At 40.9% G+C, this 13,588-nt stretch overlaps 1 protein-coding gene across 4 annotated transcripts in view; it reads right to left on the bottom strand.

The window, feature by feature from the left end:
• Window positions 1-2,145: 2,145 nt before the first annotated feature.
• magixb (MAGI family member, X-linked b) overlaps window positions 2,146-13,588 on the bottom strand; it is a 72,642-nt gene continuing 61,199 nt past the window's right edge. For 2 of the 4 annotated variants that reach the window (XM_088332437.1, XM_088332436.1), the window contains exons 13-16: window positions 11,853-12,053; window positions 11,563-11,786; window positions 10,508-10,646; window positions 2,146-6,185 (exon numbers count right to left, since the gene is read on the bottom strand). In XM_088332437.1, the coding sequence (XP_088188563.1) occupies window positions 5,278-6,185; window positions 10,508-10,646; window positions 11,563-11,786; window positions 11,853-12,053 (1,472 nt within the window). In that variant the 3' untranslated portion in view covers window positions 2,146-5,277. Of the gene's footprint in view, window positions 6,186-10,174; window positions 10,279-10,507; window positions 10,647-11,562; window positions 11,787-11,852; window positions 12,054-13,588 lie in introns of all 4 variants that reach the window. The other 2 variants (XM_088332438.1, XM_088332439.1) reach the window with 2 other exon arrangements.

The raw sequence follows: 13,588 nt of genomic DNA, 5'->3' as shown, positions 1-13,588 counted from the left end.
GACATTTTCACACGGAGGTGGATTTAATTTCATGAGCAATTTAACTAAGTGTGCTCCATCGAAAACGGACGAATTAGTGTCGTCAGAGTCTCTGGGAAGCCTTCTCTGAAGTCCTCTAGCTTTCTTCTCTCGGCCCACGTCCCCCTGCGAGATGGCGTCTCGGCTCCACCCATGGGCGTGCCAAGGAAGCCCAATGTGAGCTTCACAATCTCAGAGACGAGCGCCCTGATGTCTGTGGTTCCTCAAAACAACGGAGAGCGTTTCTCAAAGCAATGCCTGCCGTCATCAGGGCCTTTCTGCGTCTGGATGTGCTGATTATCTTATCAGCCTTACGTCCCGGTCCCGCCATTCCTGTAAACAATATTTCCTACCAGGGTGCCCTGAACTTTCACTGCTCATTGAATAAAGGCACAGTTAGTAAATAACTACAGAATTAAACTCAATAAATTTAACTTGTATTCAAACGAATAAAATCATTTATAGTCAAATGTATAAAATCCTTCAGCCATAACCCAGAAAAAACGAGATGTTGATTGTTGGCCCAGCTCAATGTTATTATTTGTTCTCAATCACTCCTCTTAACTTTGACAAATGTAATATCAGCCATAGTGACTCTTCAAAAATCTAGGTGTTGTTTCAGTCACATGTGAAAAATATTTCTAGAATAGCTTCCTTCCACCTCCGTAACATTGCTAAGATTCGCCCAATGCTGTCCCAATTAGATGCTGAGATTATAATTCACGTGTTTATTACTTCTCTGCTTAATTACTGTAATGTTTTGTTTTCTGGTCCCCCGATGTCTAGCATCAAAAATTTGCAGCTGGTTCAAAATGTGGCTGCAAAACTTTTGACTAAGATAAGAAAGTTTGGCCATATCACTACTGTATTTTCTAACTTGCACCGGCTTCTACTGCGCTTAAGATGTGACTTTAAAATTCTCTTAACATACAAATGTATGTATGTAGGTAGATAGTATGAAACATGCAATATTAATTTCGTAAATTGCTTCCTTTGTGGTTTATTATATAGGGGGTAAATATGTCAGGATCTTATACGTATTAAACAGAATATTTCTCCTGTCGTTCTACAACGTGGTTGATGATAACGTGAGCATTTTAATGGCATTTACCTTTTTTTCAGCATTTTTGCCCTATAGGCAAAACAACACTCATTCAACATTCAAGACAAACGTACATGTGAATTTCCCTGCGGGGACGATCTATCTATCTATCTATCTATCTATCTATCTATCTATCTATCTATCTATCTATCTATCTATCTATCTATCTATCTATCTATCTATCTATCTATCTATCTATCTATCTATCTATCTATCTATCTATCTATCTATCTATCTATCTATCTATCTGTCTATCTATCTATCTATCTATTTATCTACATATCACAAACACAGCTCACCTCATCTTTTAGTTCGACTGCCACTGGCCCACTGCTGCTACCTGCTGTTCAGCGGATGTTAGTACTCACACATCAAGAAGAAATAACAGGTAATGTTTGGCTGCATTTTATTTTCCCTTTATAAGAATTTGTTTACACCCTGGACATTGAATCTGCACCGGGAAAGGGTTTTATCAAAACAAAACAAAAAACAAATAAACAAACAAAAAAATTCGGAGGCTGAAGCGACATTTTATGCACACTTGACCCGTCTTGGAGAAAATCCTTACATGTTTTTTTAATTATTGGTGGCATTTTCAGGTCGAATATAACAGTCTGTTTCCTCGGATGTTTCTACTGGATCATCTAAATATCAATAGTATTAGATAATCTAGTTAAATGTTTTACTCTTGGTTTCCCGGATGGCTTAATCAATCGAAAACATCTGATAACCTGAGATATTAAAAAAGAGCACATTAATATAAAAATAACATCTCACAGTATCTCTTCATAATGCAATTTCTAAATAAAAATCATCTTAGAATCAAGAAAGGGAAAATGGGAGGTCGGTTCGCGCCCCGGCCGAGTCATTCCTAAGACTTAAAAAGTGGTCGGCGGCGCCCTCTGTTGGCTGCGGCTGCATCGGCTCGCTACAACGGGTCAGGTGCAATCGACATTTCGTTCTGTGTACATTGTTACACAGAATGACAATACAAGGAAATTATTATTATTATTATTATTATGAAAAATGTTAAGATAATAGACTTTGTGTTACTAAGGCAACAAACGCTATTGTATTATCTGCCCACCTACTGCATACTTCAATTGTACATGTGTGCTCCAAAACATTCAGCAACTAAAATTAAACTTCATCATGTGTTTCAACGTGTTGATTTGCAGTGATTATTTCCTGTATACACAGTATCCTCTCTACACATATTTACAGATTAAATATGTATAACTAATATATATTTGAGAGTGGAGATATCCCACCTTCAGGAAAAATAAATCTGCATCACAAGAAAAAAAGTGGAATGTTTGTTGACCACAATAAAAATGATAGCCCATTTTTGCACTTGTTCCACTTGCGGCCAATACTAGGTTAAACCTACAGGGATAACAGAATTCAGAGCAGGTAACACAGGTCCAATAACACAACAACCTTGAAACATTTCTGACATATGTGTTAAAAATGCACTATCACAGATACATTTCCATACATGTAGTGTACGTACAATTTTCTAATCACTCTGCAGAGCCTTTACTGTCCCAATCCACAGAGGAAAGGTCTATGGCATGTACATCCGTTTTGACAACTATGAGCTAAGATTTTGTAAAGTGAAAAGTGAAGACCGAAAATGGGAGGAGAAATTGCTCTAGCAAAGTTCAATTACCATTAAAATTGATTTTTTTCTTGGTTATAATGGTCCCAAAGACTTAACATAAATACAGTGGTGCCTTGGGATACAATTTTGATTGGATCAATAGGTAAGGGTCGGCTGATCAATCCAGATAGCGATATTATTTGTACTGTACTTTAATCGGATCAATAATATTGTATGTTCTCCCCGTGCTTGCATGGGTTTCCTCCGGGCACTCCGGTTTCCTCCCATGTTCCAAAAACATACATTTCAGGTGAATTGCCCGGTCCAAATTGTCCATAGGTGTGAATGGGCGAATGAGTTGTCTGTCCCTGTGTGCCCTGCGATTGGCTGGCAACCAGTTCAGGGTGTCCCCTGCCCACTGCCCGGAGATGGCTGGGATGGGCTCCAGCCCCCCCGCGACCCTAATGAGGTTAAGCGGTGTAGCTGATGAGATGAGAATATTGTGTAGGTATATTACTGTCTCCCCATTTTAACTATCTTTATAATAATGTTGTTAGAGGGTCGTAAAATTATACATATGTTATAACTTCAAAATTCAATCCAATTTGTTTACACGTCATTTGCACTCCTGCCTTTTTAAAAGATGGTGCAATGAAAGTATTTTAGTTGTCATCTTGACATTTTTACACAGTATTTTTTATTTTTGTTACATTGCAGGATTTTCTGGGGATATGTCTCTCTTGAATTTTTACAACAGTTGATATATAAAATGTATACATGCATTTTATACATTTTTAAAGTTTGCATTGTAGATATCGAATTTAAAAGAAAAAAGCATGTTTAGTGCCTAGAATATTTGAGCTGTGTTTTTCGTTATTATAAACACATTTAAGGGAGAGGGTTTCCATTTTTCAATGATCATGTAATATCCAAGCAAAAGGGTCGGTATTAATGGATACTACCCTCTATTAACTTGGATCACATTGATACTAAAATACGAAGTAATACCCACCTCTATTCACAAGCACAATGATGACTCAAAACATAAGTATTGAGACTTCAAATAATTCTAAATCGAAGGGGTCGAAACCCTCTTTTTCCCTTTCTTATGGTTTTAATTATGAAAAATGTTAAATATATCTCATAAAGGCATCATTTCACAATTAACAGTTTATTAAGTGCCCTTCATTGTGTATTCCTTGGCTGTATGAGGGAGGAAAATCTAACTCTGCATGCATAAAGAAACTTCTGTAAGTTGAAGTAGCCGCAATTTAAGAGTGTTTGCATAAATATTATGTCCCTCTGAGTATTCTTACTCGTTATTAAAGTGACTTGAACTACCGCAACACAGTGCTCTTATTTAAGGTTTGCATTTGAATCCCAACAATGCACAGAACAAAAAGCTGTACAAAAACTTACAGGTTGCTTCACTCGTATCTTAAGGCACCACTGCGTAACAGCTAAGAGTTGAAGAAACATAAAACGTCTCTATTGGCTCCATCTTTCGTTATTGAAAAAAGTAGCAAAACGTGGCAATGCAAAACACAAAACCAATTGTTAAAAAAACACAAAAACAATTTGCACATTAGATATTCTACAACACATGATTAGTTAAGTCCTGTCATATTGCTTACTATATATGCTTTATTTGTACATCTATATATATAAATGTATTGTTAGTTTTCTTGTTGATTTAAGTTTAAAAAAATATCTGCTTGATCTTATTACCCTGTAACAAATGTTAAGACGGGAGTGCCACAGAATAAAGGGAAAAGTAACTGAGAAAAAGGTGAACCTCTCAGTAATATGCATTTACAACTTGAAAGATCAGCCAACAATAAGCTGGAAAAAGGCACAAAGAATGCAAGCTAAAATTGGGGGGACCGGAATCCACAACGGCTTCGTGCTCGTCTCTTTCTATTTTGGTAGGATGAGGACGCCAGACGGGGAAACAGAGAGGTCTCATCACACATGGGAAGACGAGGATCATGAGCGACATCCTGACCAGGATGCTGCCACCTACAGCAAACACTTCTCTTTGAAATTACAAATACATTTTTGCTAATATTGTCCAATTTGAGTCAACATAGGTTGAGGGTGTTGTCTGTAAGGTTTGGACCTAACCTCAGCTCAGTTATTTTAGCTTGCTTGAGACTGCATATTCTCATTTAACTATTTACCTGATGCCAGAAAGATTTAATACACAGCTGTGGAGCCTTTTTCAGCATGACATCGAAAAAGTCAGTCTTATCTGAGAAAGTGCCTAGTCTTATAATGCCTTAGCCGCCAATGCACGCACCACCCTTGTGCCAATGTGAGACCTAATGGTCTTAAGCAAGGATAATGTTACAGCAACCTACCGGATCAGCTCAAATTTTTTATAGAATATCTGAGAGACCTAATCTTATGTAAAGGCAGAAGACAGTGCTTCCTCCACAGGCCAAATGTGGCGCAATCTATCTGCCGGTATGCTGATACACAGCAGACAGAATCTGGAACTATTTCGCGTGTATTGAAATTTGACGAATGCAGAGAAATAGCACGCAAGTTAATTTCAAGAGGCGTCCTGACTCCTCTCTGCTTCCCGGCCTGCTGCCCTGGATGACAGCCGGTTCTCCAGTGCATACCGGGCCACCCTCTGCCGGCTGAGAGCCAACCAGGGACCCGGCGGAGACACGGCCCTGCGCAAGATGGAGAATCCGGAGATGCTGGCGGCAGATGTGCTGTTGTCCGATTGGCTGCCCGTTGACTCTGACTCTGACTCGTAGTCCCTCATCTGATTAAGCGAAAGTGTGGAAGTGAGGAAGGAGAAGGGCTTCCTTGGAGAGAAGGAAGACACAACGGTGTCAACCTGGGAAACAGACGCCACCTCATCTTCCGCTGAACTGTGGAAAACTTCTTCGTTGTCATAAATGTCATCCTCCACAGAGCGCGGAAGCTGCTTCGTCAGCTGATAGCCAGCGGCTAAATCCCATGTTGACTCTGCCTCTTCTTCGCTGTCCATTTTGGGCCTGGGAAGCCTTTTGGAAAGACTCGGAATCGGCAGTGCTTCTACTACTCTTTCGAACTCCTGCCTTCCTTCTTGTTCATCTAGAATCTGCTCAACAGGAGCCTTTTGTGGTCTCTGCACCTTCCTCTCTCTACTCCTCCCTCTCTCCCCTTTCCTGGTCCTCCCCACACGACCACCTTCTGTCGGCAGGGCTTCTCTCTGTAAACTTCGAGATGTCCTTTTCCGAAAGCCCGTCCCCCTTTCGGCCTTGGAGTCGGGGCTGTGCAACGGCGAGCGTTCTCCGGATCCCCGCCTTCTCCGCTGTCTTCTGACCTTCTGGCGTTCGTCTAAAGACTTGCTTCTGCTCTTGGGCTGGGAGCGGTGCCCCATCAGCCTTCCAGACTCTACTGCAGCCACACCCTGCTCTTTGGGGTGACGCCGGCGGGAGGGGGAGGCGAATTTGTACTCACGGCCTGAACACGAGAAGATTGGTTGGGGTGGAGAAGGACATGTGGGAAGAGGATGAGAGTAACAATGCATTTTGTTAGAATGTTTTGCTTTCACATTTAAAATGTGTATGATACCATGCTATACATATCCTCACTAGCTTGCAACTCAAGGCATAAATTCCCATTGAAATACATAGAAATGCCCTTAATAAGTTGTATCCAATACAATGGCAACAAAAGCATGAGGGAGTGCACGCTACTGTATTATACAGATTCAATCTAAATGAAATGATCTGCATTTATATAGCGCTTATCAAGTCAATGACTTCCCAAAGCGCTTTACATTGTGCTTCACATTTCCCAATAGCGGCCGTGATCTGTGCAGCCATGTAAGGCGCTAACCTGCTTATTGGGGGTAATTGGGGGTTCAATGTCTTACCCAAGGACACTTCGACATGTAACACGGACAAGCCGGGATTCGAACTGGGATCCCTTAATCCTAAGACGATCGCTCTACCTCCTGAGCTACTGCCGCCGCAATATAAAATAAATTAATATACACAGTTCCTATAAATGTAGGGGAGAAGTACAAGTGACCGCCCGTGTTTACAGGTCGACGATTACTGGTAAAACTATGCTGTGTATTATAATACAAAGAAATCTCATGTCTCTTTTTGTAAAACGAATAACTGAATTTTTTTCTTGTCCTATCCAATCTAGTTATCTATTGATTTAAATACATAAATAGTTTGAATGTAAATACAAAAATAGACGAAACACAAAGTCTTTTACAAAACCTTTGGGCATTTACTATGTCACAAAAGCAAAAGAAGTAACATCATCGCTACAAAGTTTGTTTTTCAAGAAAATTATGAAAAACAGGCCTAGTCTAAATTTCGTAAAGATATATTTTTTCCCAGTGATTTAAGATCTAGTATACACATGCCAAGATCCGGCTCATCTCTGAAAAGAGTTATCACACGTTACAAAAACAACAGCGACAAGATGATAAAGGTGCTGTATCTGAGTCAGATCAGGAGACTTCTCCAGCTTTTCATAACCATGGAAACCAATGCTATTTGTTTTACGGGGGGAGCAAACCGCTACCCAAAATTAGCCAGGCTGTTCTTGCCCGAGACACACCACAGGAAGGGGTGCCCCTACAACCCAGTGGGATCCATGAATTATTTTATTCAATTCAAGAGAAGTGAGCAAAAAGCAGGAGGGACATTTTATTTAGAGACCACAGCCGCACTTGCCAAACTTAAACTCATCTAGAGGGACAAGAACATAGCAGTGAAATCTAAGATCGCACTCATGTGAGCGCTGGTTATTTCCATCTTCCTCTACGCCACAGGTGTCAAACAGGCGGCCTGCGGGCCAGATCAGGCCCGCTAAGGGATTGAATCCGGTCCGCGAGACAACACTCTCAGAAGCGCAACAGAAAAACAAGCTGCAGGTTGAAATATGTCAACTTGATGTTGCCAAAGCCAGGTACCTCGAACAAAGACACTGTACTTGTCTCTCTCTCTCTCTCCCTCTCTCTCTCTCTCTCTCTCTCCCACCCCTTTTCTCCCACTCTCAGTCTAATTCACTCAGTGTCTCTCTTTTTCTCTTCCTTTTTTGCTCTTTGTTTCTTTCTCTGTCTTTTTAACTTCTTTTGCTCTAACTTCATTTTTTCCTTTTATCTCTTTTCTCTTTCTCTCTTCCTACCCTTTGCACTTTTTTTTCTCTTTTCTCTCCCTCTGTCTTTCTATTTCTCTTTGGATTTCTTTCTTCCTCTCCCTTTCTTTTCCCCCCTCTCTCATGACTTTTTATATATTTCGTTTCTCACGCTCTCTCCCTCTCTCCTTATCCCTTCCTCTTTCTGTTGTTTCTTCATCTCTCTTTAATCTACTAGTCCGGCCCGACAGAATGTTTGTTCTATCGTGTGGCCCCCGAGTTAAAATGAGTTTGACACCCCTGCTCTACGCTGATGAGACATGGACTTTCACAGCAAAATTGGGAAAGAAAATCCAAGCCACGGACCTTAGATGCTACAGTAAACTTCTAGGCACCAGCTACTTAGTCCATGTGACAAAATGAACTGTGCGCAACACCATCAGAAAGCCCATTGGACCCTACAAAGAACTGTTGTCAAGTATGTATTTTTCACATGTGACGGAAACTTCAGTGGTATTGTCACATCACGAGATCATCAGGACTGGCCAAGGTCATTCTGCAAGGCACAGTCCAAGAGGGCAGGAGGAGAGTAAGATCGAAAAAGAACTGGGCTGACAACATTAAGGAATGGACTGGTGCAAACTTTGGCACGACTCAAAAACAGGCTAAGAACCGTCAACAGTGGAGAAAGCTGTCCAGAGTTCCATCCTCATTGGTGCTCTGATGGCCTTTGCGTTTAAGGGATACATGAACCATGATCCATTTATTTTTTTGGTAGAATATTATTTTCAAAAATGTAATTTTTGAGCAATTATTGTGCAACTTCTTCTCAAGTGCGTATATTGGCATCCAGACAAACTTACATGGAAACAGTCAAAAAAGCAAGTTTGAATTTTCCATTGATGGTTCGGACTGCAGTATGTTTGACATGTGTATTGTCACATTTTTGTCTACAAGTGCTGCCACAATGTTTGTGCCTAACTCTAACCCTAGCCCTAGGAATAATTGTATTCCTAATTGAAATCATTCATATATCCACAGAGTGTGGTCACTTGCAAGTCAAGGCATCACTGGTAAATTTATTCAGATCAGAGTAAAAGTGCGTAAGTGAAAAATTTGACGAGTGCATACCATTCCTATTCATTTGTTAAGAGCAACTGTGACCTTCCTTTCAGTGTTAACAGTTGTGTTCAGAATATACAAATGAAAAATAGAACACTTTTTGGTTGTATGGTGAACATAAGTCAAACTATAGGATGCCGGTCAATTTTCACAAATAAATGAAGATTGAAAGTGCAATAATTTGGCGTGTATTTGTGAGTTCAGAACATTGCCTGTTGCTTTGTGCCATAAAAAAGGCAGCAGGTAAGTTTGGATGTTCGTCTTGAACAGATTGCAAGAACCCAACAAAGGGCAGAAAAATGGGTCTGATAAAGTTCATTTTATGTTTTGCCATTATGTGTCTTACATCTGTTTCAAATTCTGTTTGCTTGCAATGAATAATGTTTCTTACACCAGGGTTGTTATAATTTTCCTATTAAACACTTGTAATGAAGATTGCTTATAATGCAAGAGTTGGGGTATTTCGACTATTATTGAGCGCTTGTGCACTGTTTGCGTCATTGTCACGATCTGACAATCATGCTGCGGTTCTTCGCTTACAGATTAGGATTTTAGAACAGCCTGTGCGTATACATCCTGAGGGTTTTGTAGTCTTTTCCTGTTCTCCTTGAAAGCTCAAAAATCATTGATGTCCAGTCTCATCTTTTAGAGTGCCTATAAAAATTTGGTCCTGTAAAATTTTGTGTGTGTTTTTTGCTACTTTTTCCCTTTTTTTAATTTTCTTTGTTTTTGTGTATGTCTTTGTTTTGCTGTCGGTCACCACTCTCGAGGAATATGACCAGACTAGATAGTAGATAGATAGATAAAACTAGAAACGTATCAAGTGCCTTATATTAGTCTCGAAAAACCGTTATTTTGAAATGTTAACAGATCAAAATGTATTTGGAAACAGGTATTTGTATTGTATTTACCACAATGAAGCTGAAAAATTGACTCTATAGAAAAATTATCTCAGAAAAGGGTGCTTATTCAACCAACTACTGTACGGTCATGTATACATTTCCAAGAATTTGATTTTTAAGTGAGAAATGTTTAAAGAAGCGGAATTGATTTTCAGCATTTTTTGAAGCAATAATGCATTCAATGTTATTTGGGGGATCCAGTCAAATTGTAAATTGCACTCTAGTAGTTTTAAGCACACCGCTGTCATTCTGAACACAAGTGTATGTGAAACACACAATAGTGACAGAGCATAGGAATATAAAGAGGCAGAAAATGGGAGAACTAACAGGAACCATTACCAACCGCATATTCTCGGTCCGTCCAATCACATAGAAGCAGGGCTCGCCTAATTTGGAGTTCGTCATACAAAGAGACAAACTGGAAAGCTCCACTAAAAAAAGAGAAAGAGGAGGCAGATAGAGAAAAAAAGAAGAGGAAATGTAAAATAAAAAAAGACAATTTCGCAGAAGGGATTAGTTTCAAGAAGCAGCCCTCAGAAAGGAATCGGAAAGGGTTGTAACATAAGCATTAGAAGAAAGAGGACCCCGCACAAGGATCTCCCCCAATCATGCCGGCTGCTTTCAAAAGAACATTTTCTAAACGAAAATGGTAGTTGTCACCATAGTCAGGCACATATCCGTTTCCTCTCTTGAGGACCAGATGGATGCGGCGGCCCCCTCGGCGGATCGTCTCTACGGCCTGACCGTGGGTCATTCCTGCCGTGCTATCACCGTTGATCTCCACCAGTTGGTCACTCACCTGCGTGTCAATCAAAACGGTCAATAGAGAAGCAATCGGGCATCATGAACGAGCTGACTGAGTCTGCAATGATGACACAAGCCAGTAGATGGCAGCAGCCAGGAAAAATATTTTAAATTCCGCACAGCTTTTTTAAGTAAGATTCATTGCAAAAACAATAGCATATCTTAAATCAATTTTGACATAACCATAATATTCATAGATTGCGACAATATTTATAGGTTAGTCCTGACCAAGATTAACTATTTAGTATCTCTAGTAAATATGTCTTGTAAATAACTGCAACCAGCATCCTGCCACTTCTGGAAAAGCAATGATTAATAAGCACCGGCTTAGAATGCTTTAAAATATACTCCTGGAATTAGGAAGATTAGCTTCCTTGATTTCACAGTTTTGCAAATTTTCAAATTGAAGATGGGTAAGATAGCAATTCAATGTAATTGATTCAATTTATTACCCAGTCGCATTTCTAACGCTAACTTTTAAAAATCCACCCATCCATTATCTGCACCGCTTATCCTCACTATGGCGGTGGGGGTGCTAGAGCCCATCTCATCTATGTTTTTGGTAGTGGGAAGGGGACATCCTAAACTGGTTGCGAGCCAGTCTCAGGGCACATGGAGACATACAACCATTCACATGCTCACTCAAACCTAGTGACAATTTCCCAATCGCCAATGAAATGTGGGAGGAAACCAGAGTACACGGAGAAAACCCACACAGACATGGAAAGAACATGCAAACTCCACAGAGGGAGGCCAGGAGCTGGATTGAAACCCGGTAACTCTGAATCAAAGGGCTGACGCGCTAACAACCCATCTGCTGTGCCGCCACTTTCAAATATTCTGAAGCATTTTTGGTTTTGGTTTTAGACAGGGCCTACAGGCTAGCCATGTACTTTGGGGGAATCAGTCACCTGAATCTTTTTGCTACGTGAGGCGGGGCCTCCCTCCATCAGGGCCAGCACATAGAGGCCCATGTTGTACTCGCTGCCCCCTCGGAGGCTGAAACCGAATCCAGAGGGACCGCGATCCAAGTTGACACTGTAATATCTCGAATCACGTTTGGGCCGTGACCGCTGACCCTTCCTGCTTCTGTGTCCCAGGTCATAGTCAGCGGGTTCAGAAAGGCTTGTCGGGTCTGGAGGATGGCAGTGATCAAGACAAGGATCGAAAGAAAACGCGATAAGAGAGGAGTTTGCCTTACAGGTGCTGGGTCGGGGGACGACGGTGAGGCGGAGTGTGTTTCCTGCCCGGCGAAGAATTTGCGCCAGCTCACGGTGAGGCAGCGTCAGCACCGAGCGGCCCTCTACGGCCTCCAGTCGATCTCCGGGCCGGATTTGACCACTTTTCGCGGCTGGGCTGCCTCGGCGCACCGTCACAAAACGATGCGGCAGCAGAGATGCAGCTGAAAAAAAAAACCATTTTGAAAGTCTCATAAGTTTGTCAATGGACACATTTTGATTATGAAGACCCATATTGCAGCAAATCATTTTCTTTATCATTCATATATCTCTGAAGAATGGGATGACGCTTTATATCAAAAATCAACAGCGACCAAATGATGAAAGTGTTGTATCTGAGTCAGTTCAGGAGGCTTCTCCAACTTTGTTTCATGTGAGGGAGAAATAAACCCTGCCTCAAAAACCGGCCTGGAGAGGGATGGGCGCTGCCAGGCTGTACATGCCGAAGACACACCACAAGACGTGGTGCCCCAACCACCCACGTGATAAGGGGATCCGGGAACCATGAACATACACTACCAAAAACCCTTGACTCAGTTTGAAGGTCCAATTATTTAAAAAAACAGTATTCGCATTCCAAATCATCTTTTGTCATTGAAATAATGGGAATTCCACCCCCTTGAAGTTGAGACAATACTTATACTTAATCCTAAATTACTGGGGAAAACTCTTTCGATCTGAAATATTTTGTCTATATTCCCATCAACAATACGCATTAAATCACTTGTGGCTTTTCACATTTTCTTCTGTACAGTACTAAATATCATCTTCGTGTTCAATGTGTATATACTAGATTTCATGAATAGCGTAACTCTTGCAACATTTGCAATTATCTTCTCTATAAAAACAGCATTTATGTTTCAGCCTCACATCTTCAACGACCCGTCTTCTTAGTATTTCCTCAACTGTGTCCCATCTATCTTTTGGATAATCTCTCAAGTCATCAATTGCACTGCTTCACTCGACAGGGCACAACTTTCCTCTTAGGACATTTTGCTACCTTGGGTGAAATGTTTCCAAAGTAGACTTTTGATGATTGCTATGTCCAATTGATATTTTAGTCTAGTGCGCAGTTCTGGAGGAATGCACCAACCTGCAGCGGGCACGGCCTAAGTAAGCCACTGCAGTCTGTGTTGGCAGCAATTTATGGATTTTTTATGGGTGTGAGATTACGTGCTCAAGTATGTGTGAGGGAGGGATGGCAGAGCAAGTGATGAGGGGTAGAGACACTATTATCAAGGATTTTAGCACAGTCTGTTTTTACTTTTTGAATGTTAAACGTCATCCTCTTCAATCTGCTTTGTATGCCTACAGGAAACAATCATCTCAATGCCTTGGTTCAACACAAAAGTACTTTTAAACTCAGGAGGTAAAGCGCTTGTCTTGGGATCAAAAGGCCGCAGATACAATTCCAGGCTCCTCTGTGTTACATGTCGAAGTGTCCACGGGCAAGAATCTCTAATGCCCCTGATAAACAGGTAGTTGGCTTAAATAGCTGACACTGCTATCGGGGTGTGAGTGTGTCTGAATGGATACGTGTGAAGCTCATTACAAAGCGCTTTGGGAGGTCTTCAGTAACTCGAAAAGTGCTGTAAAAAAGCACACTATTTACGTTTACAAGCATTGTTTAATTCAAGGATTAGTCTTTCACAATAATATTTATAATAAGTATTCCATAAACTAAATAAACTGAATTCCC

Source organism: Urocampus carinirostris, chromosome 3 (assembly GCF_059441175.1).
Source record: "Urocampus carinirostris isolate Australia breed hairy pipefish chromosome 3, RoL_Ucar_1.0, whole genome shotgun sequence".
NCBI classification, from domain to species: Eukaryota; Metazoa; Chordata; class Actinopteri; order Syngnathiformes; family Syngnathidae; genus Urocampus; species Urocampus carinirostris.
Note: the sequence above shows the minus strand (reverse complement) of the source record. Positions and strands in the feature narration are given on the sequence as shown.